This window comes from Oncorhynchus nerka, linkage group LG14, assembly GCF_034236695.1.
Source record: "Oncorhynchus nerka isolate Pitt River linkage group LG14, Oner_Uvic_2.0, whole genome shotgun sequence".
Classification (NCBI taxonomy): domain Eukaryota; kingdom Metazoa; phylum Chordata; class Actinopteri; order Salmoniformes; family Salmonidae; genus Oncorhynchus; species Oncorhynchus nerka.
The window spans coordinates 95322972-95345783 of NC_088409.1; the positions used below are offsets into that span (position 1 = coordinate 95322972).

Below are 22812 nucleotides of genomic sequence, written 5' to 3' on the forward strand. Positions count from 1 at the left end.
ATAAGGACAAGAATATATACAGGATACCATTCCCTCCTCTATAACCTGATGAACATGGTGGTTTAACCAGACAACTACACCCTATAAGGACAAGAATATATACAGGATACCATTCCCTCCTCTATAACCTGATGAACATGGTGGTTTAACCAGACAACTACACCCTATAAGGACAAGAATATATACAGGATACCATTCCCTCCTCTATAACCTGATGAACATGGTGGTTTAACCAGACAACTACACCCTATAAGGACAAGAATATATACAGGATACCATTCCCTCCTCTATAACCTGATGAACATGGTGGTTTAACCAGACAACTACACCCTATAAGGACAAGAATATATACAGGATACCATTCCCTCCTCTATAACCTGATGAACATGGTGGTTTAACCAGACAACTACACCCTATAAGGACAAGAATATATACAGGATACCATTCCCTCCTCTATAACCTGATGAACATGGTGGTTTAACCAGACAACTACACCCTATAAGGACAAGAATATATACAGGATACCATTCCCTCCTCTATAACCTGATGAACATGGTGGTTTAACCAGACAACTACACCCTATAAGGACAAGAATATATACAGGATACCATTCCCTCCTCTATAACCTGATGAACATGGTGGTTTAACCAGACAACTACACCCTATAAGGACAAGAATATATACAGGATACCATTCCCTCCTCTATAACCTGATGAACATGGTGGTTCAACCACATTATGGACTGTGTTTATATAAACCCTGTACAGTCTGAAACAAGACAGAGGGAACCAGCAGCATTATAGAGTGTGTTTATATAAACCCTGTACAGTCTGAAACAAGACAGAGGGACCCAGCAGCATTATAGAGTGTGTTTATATAAACCCTGTAGTCTGAAACAAGACAGAGGGACCCAGCAGCATTATAGAGTGTGTTTATATAGACCCTGTACAGTCTGAAACAAGACAGAGGGAACCACTGGGACCCAGCAGCATTATAGAGTGTGTTTATATAGACCCTGTACAGTCTGAAACAAGACAGAGGGACCCAGCAGCATTATAGAGTGTGTTTATATAGACCCTGTACAGTCTGAAACAAGACAGAGGGAACCACTGGGACCCAGCAGCATTATAGAGTGTGTTTATATAGACCCTGTACAGTCTGAAACAAGACAGAGGGACCCAGCAGCATTATAGAGTGTGTTTATATACACCCTGTACAGTCTGAAACAAGACAGAGGGACCCAGCAGCATTATAGAGTGTGTTTATATAAACCCTGTACAGTCTGAAACAAGACAGAGGGACCCAGCAGCATTATAGAGTGTGTTTATATAAACCCTGTACAGTCTGAAACAAGACAGAGGGAACCACTGGGACCCAGCAGCATTATAGAGTGTGTTTATATACACCCTGTACAGTCTGAAACAAGACAGAGGGAACCACTGGGACCCAGCAGCATTATAGAGTGTGTTTATATAGACCCTGTACAGTCTGAAACAAGACAGAGGGAACCACTGGGACCCAGCAGCATTATAGAGTGTGTTTATATAGACCCTGTACAGTCTGAAACAAGACAGAGGGACCCAGCAGCATTATAGAGTGTGTTTATATAGACCCTGTACAGTCTGAAACAAGACAGAGGGACCCAGCAGCATTATAGAGTGTGTTTATATAAACCCTGTAGTCTGAAACAGATCAGGATGAATTCAGAATGGTAAAGGGTTTAAACAAAACTATTATAAACTAGTGCCTAGTATCGGGATTCAACACACAACCTTCAAAACCGGAGCTCACACACACACACACACACACACACACACACACACACACACACACACACACACACACACACACACATGGCAGCTAGCCTCGAGGTTAGAACGTTCTGCCAATAACTGAAAGGTCACTGGTTTGAATCCTTGAGCTGACAAGGTGAGCAATCTGTTGATGTGTCCTTGAGCAAGGCACTTAAACCCCCAAATGTTCCAGAGGCGCTGGACAATGGAGACCCTGGCCGTGACCCCACTCCCTGTGGGCATATGCAAGAAACACACGTCCATTAAACACTTGGAACCGATGAACACTTGTATAAAGATATTATTATTACACGGCAGCCTACCCTTCTGCCATTGTGAAAGAAAAGACAGTGACGACAGCGTGAGGTTTGTAAAAGTGCAGCACGCACTTCTCGGGTTTGTATATAAATCGCGGAGCATCATCCTCGAGGAGTCTCGCCATCTATCTCCTCCAGTGCGCGTCTAAAGTGCAGCACGCACTTCGCGGAGCATCATCCTCGAGGAGTCTCGCCATCTATCTCCTCCAGTGCGCGTCTAAAGTGCACCGGCGTCCTATTCTGGAAGCTACTTTCCGTTATGTATCCAGGATATATCCAACTGGAATGCTGAAATATAGCCTATCAGAGTGACTCACCAGGGATGTAGTCTAGCCTATGGGTGCCGTTATAACTCTAGTAACATTTTGGCATTGGCTCAAAGTTTTTTTAAATATATATATTTATTTATTATATATATATATATATATGGGCGGCTGGACATTGGGCAACACAAGCCAGGTCGACAAAGTTACCTAAATGAAAATGTCCTCGACTCTCAGCTCCCCATCGCCGAACAACAGCAACCTTTTCACGGCGAGCTACGAGAGGACGGACCTCACGGAGGCGCAAAGACAGATGAGCCTGCTTCTGTTCGGCTTGTGCGTCGCCATCGCCGCTCTTACCTTCTTGGGAAGTGTTTATTCTCTATTCTTTTTCATTCGGATGAGGTGGAAAACCATCCTGTGGCTCATCGTGGCTTCAATGTCCGTGGACGACCTGCTCAGCGTGATACCTCTCTCCCTCTTCATGCTCCTCCAGTGGGAGCGAGATGGAGAGGGAGGGTCGGTGAACATATGCACGTTATCGGGACTTCTCTATGTGTTCCAAGGACTCTCCAGCAATATGAAGGCTTGCCTTATCGCAGCCTATACCTTTTACGTTACCAAGCGAGAAGGAAGCCCTCGGCCGTTAAGGGTGATGTTGGCGATAGCAGGGGTGTGGGTAGTCAGCCTGGCCGTCAGTGTACTACCCCTGTGCGGCTGGGGGACTTTCACTCGGCTCTCTCTCGGCTGCTTCCCGGAGAGACGAGGCTTTTACCTTCTGATCCTTTTCTCTTTGTACTCTGTGTGTTTCTGCGGATTGGTGATCTTCTTCGTTCCTCTCACCTACCAGCTTCTGTGTTCCAGAGAGCCACAGGGGACGTTATACCCGAGCTACTTGGATATAGCCAGGGATCTGAGAGGGGACGGGTCTGCGCCTCTCTGCGAACTCCCGTCCTTCTCTCGGGATAGCTTGGACAGAAGTTTCAGTACCTACAACGAGCTGAGTCCGGGTGGGTTGGGGAAAGGGTTAGGGGTGCGGGACAAAGTGGAAATATATACCTGTTCAAACCCTGCCTCTGACGGTGTACTGAGGGATGGCGGTACCATCTGTAACTGGGAATCCCCGGTGTTCTTTGCACAAAAGCGCTTCTCCATGATCCTAGCGGTGGTGAGAGTTGTCTTGTGGATGCCTATGATGGTGAGTGGCCTAGAGATGCTAAAATGTGTAGATTACAAAAACATATCAAATCATAGACAGGCTATGTATGCTCCTATAACAAATAGGAGTTCATTTGGGGTTTAATAATGCTATTGCATTATATACAGTGTATTTTCTTAGTCCTGCAATGCCACGTAGTCTGCCCACTCTATAAAGCATGTGGGGTAAGGTGGGGTAACCAGCCCCACAACATGGCATTGCACATCTCACTGTTAATATCCTCACTATGGTTTACATTCAATTGGCAACAGATATTCCAAAATCTGCATTAAAAACAATATGCTAATTTCCCCACCAGAGATGTGTTTCCATCAAACTGATTTGTTGTGGATAAAAGGCTGTGATAATGTAGTTCACATAACAAATACTTGTTCAGTATAATTCAGTTGTATAGTTGTGGATAAAAGGTTGTGATAATGTAGTTCACATAACAAATACTTGTTCAGTATAATTCACATCTCATTTTACACTACTGAGGGTTATTTTCTTTTCACAGAAAAAACATTGCGTAATAAATGTGCTCAGTCTGATATTGGCAGGGCGCTCCAACCAACAGTTCTCAGATACCGTGCGCGTATAGCATACATGATGAGATTATTATGGACTGAAGAGAGAGATTGTTTGTATTTTGTCAAACGGTAGGCAAGCATCGATAATCATGTCACCAGAATAAGACCCTCGATATTTACTGGAAAGGTACATCAAATCAAATCAAATGTATTTATATAGCCCTTCGTACATCAGCTGATATCTCAAAGTGCTGTAGAGAAACCCAGCCTACATCATGCTCATAACCGTTCTCTTTTACCAACCTGTGTAGTTCATCATAATTAACTGAGTCTATAGCCTAATAAACTGCTTTCCCAAGTCGTAGTGGGAGGATAATAACGCTTACATAGAAGCCCTTAACCAACAAGGCAGTTTAAAAAGTAAATAAAAATAAAAATAAGAATAATAAATAAAAGTAAGAAATAATTAAAGAGCAGCATTAAAATGACAAAATTAGGAATATTAGGAGGTGCTCTAATGTTTTGTACACTATATAACTTGATCTAAATGTGGAAATACCAGATCAACTCACCTCAGAATCATTGTTTCTTAAAAAAGTCACTTAAAAAAAAAGGTATATGAGACAGATTACATGTATTATTGTTGACCAAGAGTAGTGACAGTCAGGGAAAGTTTTGGGGAACATTTGGTGACATAAAGTGGTTTCTGTTGGAATTACGGTGTGTGTGGGTGGCAGTTACCCCACATTACCCTGTGTTGTCATCTAATGATGAGTAGCGTTTTATTCACAGACTCTGGTGCTCGTGCGTCATGCTGTAAACGCCAGCAGCTCAGACCTGGAGGCGGTGGAAACGGTGAGCTTCTTCCTGACCCTGCTGGCGCCTGCCGTCACGCCGGTATTCATACTCTCCGATCGCTGGAGCCACCTTCCGTGCGGCTGCTTCATCAACTGCCCGCGGGACACAGAGCGTGAGCCCACCGGTAGGCTATGCCCTCTGCGATTGTAAAGGGCCAGTGAGCTGAGGTGCAGAGTGGAAAAACCAGACGCTTATGTAAAGCGACGTACCATTTAAACATAACATAAGCTACATAACCCTACAGTATATGCCTATGAGAATCAAACTCACAGTATTATGGTAAATGCCCCATAACATAGAGTATAGACCTACACATTAAACCTAATACATTTACGCGACAACAGTTGTTACAATGAAGCATAATTTGGGTCTGAAACACATAAGCATACATCAATGTTGTACATTTAAAAACAATCACTTATCTAAATGAAATATGTTTATTTATTTTGGGGGGGGCAAAAGTTACTATACATTTTCATTCTCTTCCCACAGCAAAGAAGATGTTTGAATTTAACCTCTCCTTCCAAAAAGGGTTCGGAATATACAAGATATCGCACGCGACCGAACCCCACCGAAACCCGTCCATCGAGAAGCCTTCCTATTACAACTTCTTCAACTGCGACTTCACAGAAAACCAGTTTGCCGTGCTGGACAGCTCCGGGGTCGCGAGCCTGCAGGCCGAGCTGGAGTTCAGGACCCCACGTGCAGTGGATAGTTCCCCACTGCGTGAACATGGCGAGCTTCTCGAGGTAGTGCCAGGTGGAGGAGAGACCCTGGCGCTGGCAGACTGCCTCCAATTTCCTCACGATAACCACAGAGACCAGGACCTCAACCTCACCGACACGTCGTCGGTGTTCGAGGGAACGGAACGGAGACTGTCGCATGTAGAGTGCAGAAAAATGGAGCTGATGGACTGGGAGTGGTGTAGGAGTAAATCCGAGAGGACCCCCAGACAGGTATCTAACCTCGCAACGTTCACCTAAGTGGCTAACATAAACAAACCTTTAGTCTATACCAACCAGTGCTGTATATTTAGAAAATAATATGGCTCTGGGTTAGACTATAGGCTAGCTAGGTAAATAAATGTTTACACTAGGGCTGCATCACTTTGACCTGTATAGCCTAACCCAGTGGTTCTTCATCCTGGTCCTAGGAACGCAAAGGGGTGCACATTTTAGTTTGTGCCCCTAGCAACTACACAGCTGATTCAAATGATCAACTCATCATCAAGCTTTAGAGTTAAATCAGGTGTGTGTAGTGCTGAGGCAATACATTATTTAGGTCCTCTGTGTTTCCAGAACCAGAATTAAGAAACACTGGTAAGGTATAGATAGATAGAAGATATAGATATCTAGATAGATAGATAGATAGAAGATATATATAGAAAGATAGAAGATATAGATATAGATAGATAGATAGATAGATAGATAGATAGATAGATAGATAGATAGATAGATAGATAGATAGAAGATATAGATATAGATAGATAGAAGATATAGATATATATAGATAGATAGAAGATATAGATATATAGATAGATAGAAGATATAGATATATAGATAGATAGAAGATATAGATATATAGATAGATAGAAGATAGAAGATATAGATATATAGATAGAAGATATAGATATAGATAGATAGAAGATATAGATATATATAGATAGATAGAAGATATAGATATATATAGATAGATAGAAGATATAGATATATAGATAGAAGATATAGATATATATAGATAGATAGAAGATATAGATATAGATAGAATATATAGATATATATAGATAGATAGAAGATATAGATATATATATATATAGATAGATAGATAGAAGATATATAGATAGAAGATATAGATATATATAGATAGATAGAAGATATAGATATATATATAGATAGATAGAAGATATAGATATATAGATAGAAGATATAGATATATATAGATAGATAGAAGATATAGATATATATAGATAGATAGATAGAAGATATAGATATATAGATAGAAGATATAGATATATATAGATAGATAGAAGATATAGATATAGATAGAATATATAGATATATATAGATAGATAGAAGATATAGATATATATATATATATAGATAGATAGAAGATATAGATATATAGATAGAAGATATAGATATATATAGATAGATAGAAGATATAGATATACAGTGCCTTGCGAAAGTATTCGGCACCCTTGAACTTTGCGACCTTTTGCCACATTTCAGGCTTCAAACATAAAGATATAAAACTGTATTTTTTTGTGAAGAATCAACAACAAGTGGGACACAATCATGAAGTGGAACGACATTTATTGGATATTACAAACTTTTTTAACAAATCAAAAAATGAAAAATTGGGCGTGCAAAATTATTCAGCCCCCTTTACTTTCAGTGCAGCAAACTCTCTCCAGAAGTTCAGTGAGGATCTCTGAATGATCCAATGTTGACCTAAATGACTAATGATGATAAATACAATCCACCTGTGTGTAATCAAGTCTCCGTATAAATGCACTGTTAAAAGCGCAGAGAGCATCATGAAGAACAAGGAACACACCAAGCAGGTCCGAGATACTGTTGTGAAGAAGTTTAAAGCCGGATTTGGATACAATTTTTTTTCCCAAGCTTTAAACATCCCAAGGAGCACTGTGCAAGCGATAATATTGAAATGGAAGGAGTATCAGACCACTGCAAATCTACCAAGACCTGGCCGTCCCTCTAAACTTTCAGCTCATACAAGGAGAAGACTGATCAGAGATGCAGCCAAGAGGCCCATGATCACTCTGGATGAACTGCAGAGATCTACAGCTGAGGTGGGAGACTCTGTCCATAGGACAACAATCAGTCGTATATTGCACAAATCTGGCCTTTATGGAAGAGTGGCAAGAAGAAAGCCATTTCTTAAAGATCTCCATAAAAAGTGTCGTTTAAAGTTTGCCACAAGCCACCTGGGAGACACACCAAACATGTGGAAGAGCGTTCTCTGGTCAGATGAAACCAAAATTGAACTTTTTGGCAACAATGCAAAACGTTATGTTTGGCGTAAAAGTAACACAGCTCATGACCCTGAACACAACATCCCCACTGTCAAACATGGTGGTGGCAGCATCATGGTTTGGGCCTGCTTTTCTTCAGCAGGGACAGGGAAGATGGTTAAAATTGGGAAGATGGATGGAGCCAAATACAGGACCATTCTGGAAGAAAACCTGATGGAGTCTGCAAAAGACCTGAGACTGGGATGGAGATTTGTCTTCCAACAAGACAGTGATCCAAAACATAAAGAAAAATCTACAATGGAATGGTTAAAAAATAAACATATCCAGGTGTTAGAATGGCCAAGTCAAAGTCCAGACCTGAATCCAATCGAGAATCTGTGGAAAGAACTGAAAACTGCTGTTCACAAATGCTCTCCATCCAACCTCACTGAGCTCGAGCTGTTTTGCAAGGAGGAATGGGAAAAAAATTCAGTCTCTCGATGTGCAAAACTGATAGAGACATACCCCAAGCGACTTACAGCTGTAATCGCAGCAAAAGGTGGCGCTACAAAGTATTAACTTAAGGGGGCGGAATAATTTTGCACGCCCAATTTTTCAGTTTTTGATTTGTTAAAAAAGTTTGAAATATCCAATAAATGTCGTTCTACTTCATGATTGTGTCCCACTTGTTGTTGATTCTTCAGAAAAAAATACAGTTTTATATCTTTATGTTTGAAGCCTGAAATGTGGCAAAAGGTCGCAAAGTTCAAGGGGGCGAATACTTTCGCAAGGCACTGTATATAGATAGAAGATATAGATATATATATATAGATAGATCGAAGCCCTGTTCACACTGGCAGTTTGAAGGGACTCAAATCCGATTAATTTTTTTATATCTGATTCCAGTTCAGATTCCAGTTCAGATTCGAACTGCCAAAAAAGCACATGAAATCTGATATTTCAAGCCACATTTCAAACCACTTTCGTAGGTGTTTTGAAGTCATGTACAAATCTTATTCCTGGCCATGCAACTTGTGTCTGAAAGGTCAAATCTGATTTATTTTCCCTTGTGGTTTTTAACACTATGATTTGCCATATCTTGTTGCTTGCTTGCTACTCTGTTAACAGTTTTGACCATAACATGTGGCAGCTAGTTAGCTTGTTAATTGTTTACAAACGAATTAGTGAATGTGTTAGAAAGTTAAACAGCTACCTTGCTAGCTAGTTGACTGTTGTGACTAGCTAGTTGACTGCTGTGACTAGCTAGTTGACTGTTGTGTCTAGCTAGTTGACTGTTGTGACTAGCTAGTTGACTGCTGTGACTAGCTAGTTGACTGCTGTGACTAGCTAGTTGACTGTTGTGTCTAGCTAGTTGACTGCTGTGACTAGCTAGTTGACTGCTGTGACTAGCCAAAAATTATTTGTTTTGAAAGTTGGATAATTTTCTTTACTTAAAAGTATTCTTACTCTACATTGGAAGTGACTGGGAAACGTCCATGTCGACGCTGTGACAGTGTTGTCAGCTTAGCTCGCTACATAACTTCTGAGTGAAGCGGGAGAACCAACACCAATCAGAATACACCACCGCTCACACACCAGTCGTTACTATGACAACCGGCGTAGCCAGGTCAGCAAATGACTGCTGTCTGAACACACACATTCGACTTGGTCACCTGTACCCTATTCCCCAAAAACTGATTTGAGCATTAAGACCTGCAGTGTGAACGAGGCTGACCAATATGTCCCCTGCTATCTAGCCATCATATGATTAAGTGATAACGCCCGAGAAGCCGGTGTTTGTTGGATATATTGGTATCGAAGTCGAGGGCCGGCAAACCGTGCCAATATATCCAACAAACACCGGCTTCGAGGGTATTATCACTTTTATACAACGGGTTACCAACCTATTCAAATAATGATTTGTGGAATAGACACCAGCTGGAATACGTGTTTAACCAATCAGAATTCAGGATTAGACCCGTTGTATAATATTGATTATCCTCCTTATTTCTGCTCACTTGCAAACAAGTGATCAATCAAGACCGATCATGAAGCGGCTATAGTGATATTGCCTACAGTAACTAAAACGTTTGTAATTCAGGGCCAATGCTAAGGAACTGCCCCTTACAACAGATGGACTTTTCATCTCTCTAGGCTACTTGTGAGTTTATACACATTACGTTAGGCAGAAATGACCCATAGCCTCTGTACGGAGCTCACCTGCCGGCGCTGGCAAGCCTGATGGCTTTCTAATTGGTCATTTAAAAAGCTCACAGATGGTACAAGTCACTTAAATGTCCCGTTGTAGCGGTTTGTTGTTGGAACATCCAGCAGCTTCACTTGAAAACAAGCCATGTGTGCATCTAGTGTGTGTGTGTGTGTGTGTGTGTGTGTGTGTGTGTGTGTGTGTGTGTGTGTGTGTGTGTGTGTGTGTGTGTGTGCGTCGTGCGTGTGTGTGTAGAGAGAGAGAGAGAGAGAGAGAGAGAGAGAGAGAGAGAGAGAGAGAGAGTGTGTGAGAGAGAGAGATGGACTTGTGTTTGCATTGAAGTGCCAGTCATTGTAGAGAGTCACATTACAGTCACAGTGATGTTATTGGCTGTTCTTTGAACCACAGCAACCCAGATTCATGTCAGTTATCAAAGTGTAGATCGATGGCCAGAATCATTTCAGTGAATTATCCCTGACATTACGCCCCACCAACCATTAAAATGACAACAGGAGATAGACCTACAGTTAAATGATAACAGGAGATAGACCTACAGTTAAATGACAACAGGAGATAGACCTACAGTTAAATGACAACAGGAGATAGACCTACAGTTAAATGACAACAGGAGATAGACCTACATGATAACAGGAGATAGACCTACATGATAACAGGAGATAGACCTACAGCTAAATGACAACAGGAGATAGACCTACATGATAACAGGAGATAGACCTACAGTTAAATGACAACAGGAGATAGACCTACAGTTAAATGATAACAGGAGATAGACCTACAGTTAAATGACAACAGGAGATAGACCTACAGTTAAATGATAACAGGAGATAGACCTACAGTTAAATGACAACAGGAGATAGACCTACATGATAACAGGAGATAGACCTACAGCTAAATGACAACAGGAGATAGACCTACATGATAACAGGAGATAGACCTACAGCTAAATGACAACAGGAGATAGACCTACATGATAACAGGAGATAGACCTACAGTTAAATGACAACAGGAGATAGACCTACATGATAACAGGAGATAGACCTACAGTTAAATGACAACAGGAGATAGACCTACAGTTAAATGACAACAGGAGATAGACCTACATGATAACAGGAGATAGACCAACAGTTAAATGATAACATGAGATAGACCTACAGCTAAATGATAACAGGAGATAGACCTACATGATAACAGGAGATAGACCTACAGTTAAATGACAACAGGAGATAGACCTACATGATAACAGGAGATAGACCTACATGATAACAGGAGATAGACCTACATGATAACAGGAGATAGACCTACAGTTAAATGATAACAGGAGATAGACCTACAGTTAAATGACAACAGGAGATAGACCTACATGATAACAGGAGATAGACCTACAGTTAAATGACAACAGGAGATAGACCTACATGATAACAGGAGATAGACCTACAGCTAAATGACAACAGGAGATAGACCTACAGTTAAATGATAACAGGAGATAGACCTACAGCTAAATGACAACAGGAGATATACCTACATGATAACAGGAGATAGACCTACATGATAACAGGAGATAGACCTACAGTTAAATGACAACAGGAGATAGACCTACATGATACCAGGAGATAGACCTACAGTTAAATGACAACAGGAGATAGACCTACATCAAATCAAATCAAATCAAATTTTATTTGTCACATACACATGGTTAGAGATGACCAACAGTTAAATGCTTGTGCTTCTAGTTAATGCAGTGATAACCAACAAGTAATCTAACTAACAAGCTAAAAATGATAACAGTGTTAGGGGATAAAGAATACCTACAGCTAAGTGATGGACAGACAGGAGATAGACCTACATGATAACAGGAGATGAGTATGTAGACAAAGTAAACAAAGTGGCATAGTTAAAGTGGCTAGTGATACATGTATTACATAAGGATGCAGTCGATGATGTAGAGTACAGTATGATAACAGTATGATAACAGGAGATAGACCTACAGTTAAATGATAACAGGAGATAGACCTACAGCTAAATGACAACAGGAGATAGACCTACATGATAACAGGAGATAGACCTACATGATAACAGGAGATAGACCTACAGTTAAATGACAACAGGAGATAGACCTACATGATAACAGGAGATAGACCTACAGTTAAATGATAACAGGAGATAGACCTACAGTTAAATGATAACAGGAGATAGACCTACAGTTAAATGACAACATGAGATAGACCTACATGATAACAGGAGATAGACCTACAGTTAAATGATAACAGGAGATAGACCTACAGTTAAATGACAACAGGAGATAGACCTACAGTTAAATGACAACAGGAGATAGACCTACATGATAACAGGAGATAGACCAACAGTTAAATGATAACATGAGATAGACCTACAGTTAAATGACAACAGGAGATAGACCTACATGATAACAGGAGATAGACCTACAGTTAAATGATAACAGGAGATATACCTACAGTTAAATGACAACAGGAGATAGACCTACATGATAACAGGAGATAGACCTACAGTTAAATGACAACAGGAGAAACAGGTGATAGACCTACAGTTAAATGACAACAGGTGATAGACCTACAGTTAAATGACAACAGGAGATAGACCTACAGTTAAATGATAACAGGAGATAGACCTACATGATAACAGGAGATAGGCCTACATGACAACAGGAGATAGACCTACATGATAACAGGAGATAGACCTACATGACAACAGGAGATAGGCCTACATGACAACAGGAGATCGACCTACAGTTAAATGATAACAGGAGATAGACCTACATGATAACAGGAGATAGACCTATAGTTAAATGACTCTATGTTGTTTTGCTGTCCTTCCTGTCTTAGTTAACCATTTACCTCAGAATGGTAGGATTGTGCATTGTATTTGACAGTTGTGGTTTTAGGAATACTCGTGTTATTCAGATATAACCCTGTGATTCTAGTCTAATTTCTCAGGATAGGCATTACCGTCTATGAAATTCATTAACTCTTTGTGAACTTTGAAAAAGTCAGGTCTGTCTATTTAGATTCAGTTCTGTAGACAGTTTTTTAAGCCTGTTTCCAGACCTGGTGTGAATAACGACAGTGGAAGAAGGTGTGAGGGAGGTTTGGCTGTGTGTGAATACAGTATACAGCTGGGTGTAGGCAATACAGTCGCTCCACTGCTGAAGGAAAGGGTTTAGAAAACAAAGGAGCGAACGATGAGAAGAGACAGAGCCCTTTTTGAGACGACACAGTTCCCTATCTCAAAGACACACATTCACACTCAGTCCTCTATCTCAAAGACACACATTCACACTCAGTCCTCTATCTTAAAGACACACATTCACACTCAGTCCTCTATCTCAAAGACACATATTCACACTCAGTCCTCTATCTCAAAGACACATATTCACACTCAGTCCTCTATCTCAAAGACACACATTCACACTCAGTCCTCTATCTCAAAGACACATATTCACACTCAGTCCCCTATCTCAAAGACACACATTCACACTCAGTCCCCTATCTCAAAGACACACATTCACACTCAGTCCCCTATCTCAAAGACACACATTCACACTCAGTCCCCTATCTCAAAGACACACATTCACACTCAGTCCTCTATCTCAAAGACACACATTCACACTCAGTCCTCTATCTCAAAGACACACATTCACACTCAGTCCCCTATCTCAAAGACACACATTCACGCTCAGTCCCCTATCTCAAGGACACACATTCACACTCAGTCCCCTATCTCAAAGACACACATTCACACTCAGTCCCCTATCTCAAAGACACACATTCACACTCAGTCCTCTATCTCAAAGACACACATTCACACTCAGTCCCCTATCTCAAGGACACACATTCACACTCAGTCCCCTTTCTCAAAGACACACATTCACACTCAGTCCCCTATCTCAAAGACACACATTCACGCTCAGTCCCCTATCTCAAGGACACACATTCACACTCAGTCCCCTATCTCAAAGACACACATTCACACTCAGTCCCCTATCTCAAAGACACACATTCACACTCAGTCCTCTATCTCAAAGACACACATTCACACTCAGTCCCCTATCTCAAAGACACACATTCACGCTCAGTCCCCTATCTCAAAGACACACATTCACACTCAGTCCCCTATCTCAAAGACACACATTCACACTCAGTCCCCTATCTCAAAGACACACATTCACACTCAGTCCCCTATCTCAAAGACACACATTCACACTCAGTCCCCTATCTCAAAGACACACATTCACACTCAGTCCCCTATCTCAAAGACACATATTCACACTCAGTCCCCTATCTCAAAGACACACATTCACACTCAGTCCTCTATCTCAAAGACACACATTCACACTCAGTCCTCTATCTCAAAGACACACATTCACACTCAGTCCTCTATCTCAAAGACACACATTCACACTCAGTCCCCTATCTCAAAGACACACATTCACACTCAGTCCCCTATCTCAAGGCCACACATTCACACTCAGTCCTCTATCTCAAAGACACACATTCACACTCAGTCCCCTATCTCAAGGACACACATTCACACTCAGTCCCCTTTCTCAAAGACACACATTCACGCTCAGTCCCCTATCTCAAAGACACACATTCACGCTCAGTCCCCTATCTCAAGGACACACATTCACACTCAGTCCCCTATCTCAAAGACACACATTCACACTCAGTCCCCTATCTCAAAGACACACATTCACACTCAGTCCTCTATCTCAAAGACACACATTCACACTCAGTCCCCTATCTCAAAGACACACATTCACGCTCAGTCCCCTATCTCAAAGACACACATTCACACTCAGTCCCCTATCTCAAAGACACATTCACACTCACATCTCACATTCACACTCAGTCCCCTATCTCAAAGACACACATTCACACTCAGTCCCCTATCTCAAAGACACATATTCACACTCAGTCCCCTATCTCAAAGACACACATTCACACTCAGTCCCCTATCTCAAAGACACACATTCACACTCAGTCCCCTATCTCAAAGACACACATTCACGCTCAGTCCCCTATCTCAAGGACACACATTCACACTCAGTCCCCTATCTCAAAGACACACATTCACGCTCAGTCCCCTATCTCAAAGACACACATTCACGCTCAGTCCCCTATCTCAAGGACACACATTCACACTCAGTCCCCTATCTCAAGGACACACATTCACACTCAGTCCCCTATCTCAAAGACACACATTCACACTCAGTCCCCTATCTCAAAGACACACATTCACACTCAGTCCCCTATCTCAAGGACACACATTCACACTCAGTCCCCTATCTCAAAGACACACATTCACACTCAGTCCCCTATCTCAAAGACACACATTCACGCTCAGTCCCCTATCTCAAGGACACACATTCACACTCAGTCCCCTATCTCAAAGACACACATTCACACTCAGTCCCCTATCTCAAAGACACACATTCACACTCAGTCCTCTATCTCAAAGACACACATTCACACTCAGTCCCCTATCTCAAGGACACACATTCACACTCAGTCCCCTTTCTCAAAGACACACATTCACACTCAGTCCCCTATCTCAAAGATACACATTCACGCTCAGTCCCCTATCTCAAGGACACACATTCACACTCAGTCCCCTATCTCAAAGACACACATTCACACTCAGTCCCCTATCTCAAAGACACACATTCACACTCAGTCCTCTATCTCAAAGACACACATTCACACTCAGTCCCCTATCTCAAAGACACACATTCACGCTCAGTCCCCTATCTCAAAGACACACATTCACACTCAGTCTCAGTCAGACTGAATGATACTGAGATGACAGGCAGAAGTCAGACTGAATGATATTGAGATGACAGCCAGGAGAAGTCAGAGAAGAGGTCACATGACTAGGGACCAGGACCTCTGATCTTCTCATCCAATGGGTTTTGAGAAGGTGAGGAAAGTAGATATGAGGAATCAAATAAATTCTCTGTACCCTAGACTTTCTACATTACAACATACTGTACCCTACACTTTCTACTTTCTACTTTACAAAATACTGTACCCTAGACTTTCTACTTTCTACATTACAACATACTGTATCCTACACTTTCTACTTTCTACATTACAACATACTGTATCCTACACTTTCTACTTTACAACATACTGTACCCTAGACTTTCTACATTACAACATACTGTACCCTAGACTTTCTACATTACAACATACTGTACCCTACACTTTCTACATTACAACATACTGTACCCTACACATTCTACTTTCTACATTACAACATACTGTACCCTAGACTTTCTACATTACAACATACTGTACCCTAGACTTTCTATATTACAACATACTGTACCCTAGACTTTCTACATTACAACATACTGTACCCTAGACTTTCTACATTACAACATACTGTACCCTAGACTTTCTACATTACAACATACTGTACCCTAGACTTTCTACTTTCTACATTACAACATACTGTACCCTACACTTTCTACTTTCTACTTTACAACATACTGTACCCTAGACTTTCTACATTACAACATACTGTATCCTACACTTTCTACTTTCTACATTACAACATACTGTATCCTACACTTTCTACTTTACAACATACTGTACCCTAGACTTTCTACATTACAACATACTGTACCCTAGACTTTCTATATTACAACATACTGTACCCTAGACTTTCTACATTACCACATACTGTACCCTAGACTTTCTACATTACAACATACTGTACCCTAGACTTTCTACATTACAACATACTGTACCCTAGACTTGCTACTTTCTACATTACAACATACTGTACCCTAGACTTTCTATATTACAACATACTGTACCCTAGACTTTCTACATTACAACATACTGTACCCTAGACTTTCTACTTTCTACATTACAACATACTGTACCCTAGACTTTCTATATTACAACATACTGTACCCTAGACTTTCTATATTACAACATACTGTACCCTAGACTTTCTACTTTCTACATTACAACATACTGTACCCTAGACTTTCTACTTTCTACATTACAACATACTGTACCCTAGACTTTCTATATTACAACATACTGTACCCTAGACTTTCTACTTTCTACATTACAACATACTGTACCCTAGACTTTCTACTTTCTACATTACAACATACTGTACCCTAGACTTTCTATATTACAACATACTGTACCCTAGACTTTCTACATTACAACATACTGTACCCTAGACTTTCTATATTACAACATACTGTACCCTAGACTTTCTACTTTCTACATTACAACATACTGTACTCTAGACTTTCTATATTACAACATACTGTACCCTACACTTTCTACTTTCTACATTACAACTTACTGTACCCTAGACTTTCTACATTACAACATACTGTACCCTAGACTTTCTACATTACAACATACTGTACCCTAGACTTTCTACATTACAACATACTGTACCCTAGACTTTCTACATTACAAAATACTGTATCCTACGCATTCTACTTTCTACATTACAACATACTGTATCCTACACATTCTACTTTCTACATTACAACATACTGTACCCTACACATTCTACTTTCTACATTACAACATACTGTATCCTACACATTCTGCTTTCTACATTACAACATACTGTATCCTACACATTCTACTTTCTACATTATAACATACTGTATCCTACACATTCTACTTTCTACATTACAACATACTGTATCCTACACATTCTACTTTCTACATTACAACATACTGTAGCCTAGACTTTCTACATTACAACATACTGTACCCTACACTTTCTACTTTCTACTTTACAACATACTGTATCCTACACTTTCTACTTTCTACATTACAACATACTGTATCCTACACTTTCTACTTTCTACTTTACAACATACTGTACCCTAGACTTTCTACATTACAACATACTGTACCCTACACTTTCTACTTTCTACTTTACAACATACTGTACCCTAGACTTTCTACTTTCTACATTACAACATACTGTATCCTACACTTTCTACTTTCTACATTACAACATACTGTATCCTACACTTTCTACTTTACAACATACTGTACCCTAGACTTTCTACATTACAACATACTGTACCCAAGACTTTCTACATTACAACATACTGTACCCTAGACTTTCTACTTTACAACATACTGTACCCTACACTTTCTACTTTACAACATACTGTACCCTAGACTTTCTACTTTCTACATTACAACATACTGTACCCTAGACTTTCTATATTACAACATACTGTACCCTACACTTTCTACACTCTACTTTACAACATACTGGACCCTAGACTTTCTATATTACAACATACTGTACCCTAGACTTTCTACACTCTACTTTACAACATACTGTACCCTAGACTTTCTATATTACAACATACTGTACCCTACACTTTCTACACTCTACTTTACAACATACTGTACCCTACACCTTCTACTTTCTACATTACAACATACTGTGCCCTAGACTTTCAACTTTACAACATACTGTACCCTACACGTTCTACTTTCTCCTTTACAACATACTGTATCCTACACTTTCTACTTTCTCCTTTACAACATACTGTACCCTAGACTTTCTACTTTACAACATACTGTACCCTACACTTTCTACTTTACAACATACTGTACCCTGCACTTTCTACATTACAACATACTGTACCCTACACTTTCTACTTTACAACATACTGTACCCTACACTTTCTACATTACAACATACTGTACCCTACACTTTCTACTTTACAACATACTGTACCCTAGACTTTCTACATTACAACATACTGTACCCTACACTTTCTACATTACAACATACTGTATCCTAGACTTTCTACATTACAACATACTGTACCCTAGACTTTCTACATTACAACATACTGTACCCTACACCTTCTACTTTCTCCTTTACAACATACTGTATCCTACACCTTCTACTTTCTCCTTTACAAAATACTGTACCCTACACTTTCTACTTTCTACATTACAACATACTGTACCCTACACTTTCTACTTTACAACATACTGTACCCTACACTTTCTACTTTACAACATACTGTACCCTACACTTTCTACATTACAACATACTGTACCCTAGACTTTCTACATTACAACATACTGTACCCTACACTTTCTACATTACAACATACTGTACCCTAGACTTTCTACATTACAACATACTGTACCCTAGACTTTCTACATTACAACATACTGTACCCTACACCTTCTACTTTCTCCTTTACAACATACTGTACCCTACACTTTCTACATTACAACATACTGTACCCTAGACTTTCTACATTACAACGTACTGTACCCTAGACTTTCTACATTACAACATACTGTACCCTACACTTTCTACATTACAACATACTGTACCCTAGACTTTCTACATTACAACATACTGTACCCTAGACTTTCTACATTACAACATACTGTACCCTAGACTTTCTACATTACAACATATACTAGACTTTCTACATTACAACCTACACTTTCTACTTTACAACATACTGTACCCTACACTTTCTACATTACAACATACTGTACCCTAGACTTTCTACTTTCTACATTACAACATACTGTACCCTACACTTTCTACACTCTACTTTACAACATACTGTACCCTAGACTTTCTATATTACAACATACTGTACCCTAGACTTTCTACACTCTACTTTACAACATACTGTACCCTAGACTTTCTATATTACAACATACTGTACCCTACACTTTCTACACTCTACTTTACAACATACTGTACCCTACACCTTCTACTTTCTACATTACAACATACTGTACCCTAGACTTTCAACTTTACAACATACTGTACCCTACACGTTCTACTTTCTCCTTTACAACATACTGTATCCTACACTTTCTACTTTCTCCTTTACAACATACTGTACCCTAGACTTTCTACTTTACAACATACTGTACCCTACACTTTCTACTTTACAACATACTGTACCCTACACTTTCTACATTACAACATACTGTACCCTAGACTTTCTACTTTACAACATACTGTACCCTACACTTTCTACTTTCTACATTACAACATACTGTACCCTACACTTTCTACTTTACAACATACTGTACCCTACACTTTCTACTTTACAACATACTGTACCCTACACTTTCTACATTACAACATACTGTACCCTACACTTTCTACTTTACAACATACTGTACCCTACACTTTCTACATTACAACATACTGTACCCTACACTTTCTACATTACAACATACTGTACCCTAGACTTTCTACATTACAACATACTGTACCCTAGACTTTCTACATTACAACATACTGTACCCTACACCTTCTACTTTCTCCTTTACAACATACTGTATCCTACACCTTCTACTTTCTCCTTTTACAAAATACTGTACCCTACACTTTCTACTTTCTACATTACAACATTCTGTACCCTACACTTTCTACTTTACAACATACTGTACCCTACACTTTCTAATTTACAACATACTGTACCCTACACTTTCTACTTTACAACATACTGTACCCTAGACTTTCTACATTACAACATACTGTACCCTACACTTTCTACATTACAACATACTGTACCCTAGACATTCTACATTACAACATACTGTACCCTAGACTTTCTACATTACAACATACTGTACCCTACACCTTCTACTTTCTCCTTTACAACATACTGTACCCTACACTTTCTACATTACAACATACTGTACCCTAGACTTTCTACATTACAACATACTGTACCCTAGACTTTCTACATTACAACATACTGTACCCTACACTTTCTACATTACAACATACTGTACCCTAGACTTTCTACATTACAACATACTGTACCCTAGACTTTCTACATTACAACATACTGTACCCTAGACTTTCTACATTACAACATACTGTACCCTAGACTTTCTACATTACAACATACTGTACCCTACACTTTCTACTTTACAACATACTGTACCCTACACTTTCTACATTACAACATACTGTACCCTACACTTTCTACATTACAACATACTGTACCCTACACTTTCTACTTTACAACATACTGTATCCTACACTTTCTACTTTCTACATTACAACATACTCTACCCTACACTTTCTACTTTCTACATTACAACATACTGTACCCTACACCTTCTATTTTACAACATACTGTACCCTAGACTTTCTACTTTACAACATACTGTACCCTACACTTTCTACTTTACAACATACTGTACCCTACACTTTCTACATTACAACATACTGTACCCTACACTTTCTACTTTACAACATACTGTATCCTACACTTTCTACTTTCTACTTTACAACATACTGTATCCTACACTTTCTACTTTACAACATACTGTATCCTACACATTCTACTTTCTACATTACAACATACTGTATCCTACACATTCTACTTTACAACATACTGTATCCTACACTACACTTTTACTGTATCCTACACATTCTACTTTCTACATTACAACCCTACACTTTCTACTTTCTACATTACAACATACTGTACCCTACACCTTCTACTTTACAACATACTGTACCCTAGACTTTCTACTTTACAACATACTGTACCCTACACTTCTACTTTACAACATACTGTACCCTACACTTTCTACATTACAACATACTGTACCCTACACTTTCTACATTACAACACACTGTACCCTACACTTTCTACTTTACAACATACTGTATCCTACACTTTCTACTTTCTACTTTACAACATACTGTATCCTACACTTTCTACTTTACAACATACTGTATCCTACACATTCTACTTTCTACATTACAACATACTGTATCCTACACATTCTACTTTACAACATACTGTATCCTACACTTTCTACTTTCTACTTTACAACATACTGTATCCTACACATTCTACTTTCTACATTACAACATACTGTACCCTACACCTTCTACATTACAACATACTGTACCCTACACTTTCTACTTTACAACATACTGTATCCTACACATTCTACTTTCTACATTACAACATACTGTACCCTAGACTTTCTACTTTACAACATACTGTACCCTAGACCTTCTACTTTACAACATACTGTACCCTAGACTTTCTACTTTACAACATACTGTACCCTAGACTTTCTACATTACAACATACTGTACCCTACACTTTCTACTTTACAACATACTGTACCCTACACATTCTACTTTCTGCATTACAACATACTGTACCCTACACTTTCTACATTACAACATACTGTACCATACACTTTCTACTTGACAACATACTGTACCCTACACATTCTACTTTCTACATTACAACATACTGTACCCTACACTTTCTACATTACAACATACTGTACCCTACACTTTCTACTTTACAACATACTGTATCCTACACATTCTACTTTCTGCTTTACAACATACTGTACCCTACACTTTCTACTTTCTACTTTACAACATACTGTATCCTACACATTCTACATTACAACATACTGTACCCTACACTTTCTACTTTCTACATTACAACATACTGTACCCTACACTTTCTACTTTCTACTTTACAACATACTGTACCCTACACCTTCTACTTTACAACATACTGTACCCTACACCTTCTACTTTACAACATACTGTATCCTACACTTTCTAC

General features: G+C 39.5%; 1 protein-coding gene across 1 annotated transcript in view; it reads left to right on the plus strand.

Annotated features, from left to right (window-relative positions):
• Positions 1 to 2593: 2593 nt before the first annotated feature.
• Positions 2594 to 22812, plus strand: part of LOC115127353 (probable G-protein coupled receptor 149) — a 41197-nt gene continuing 20978 nt past the window's right edge. Inside the window, exons 1-3 of the mRNA XM_065027157.1 lie at positions 2594 to 3571; positions 4894 to 5071; positions 5452 to 5915. Of these exons, the coding sequence (XP_064883229.1) occupies positions 2594 to 3571; positions 4894 to 5071; positions 5452 to 5915 (1620 nt within the window). The remainder of the gene's footprint in view (positions 3572 to 4893; positions 5072 to 5451; positions 5916 to 22812) is intronic.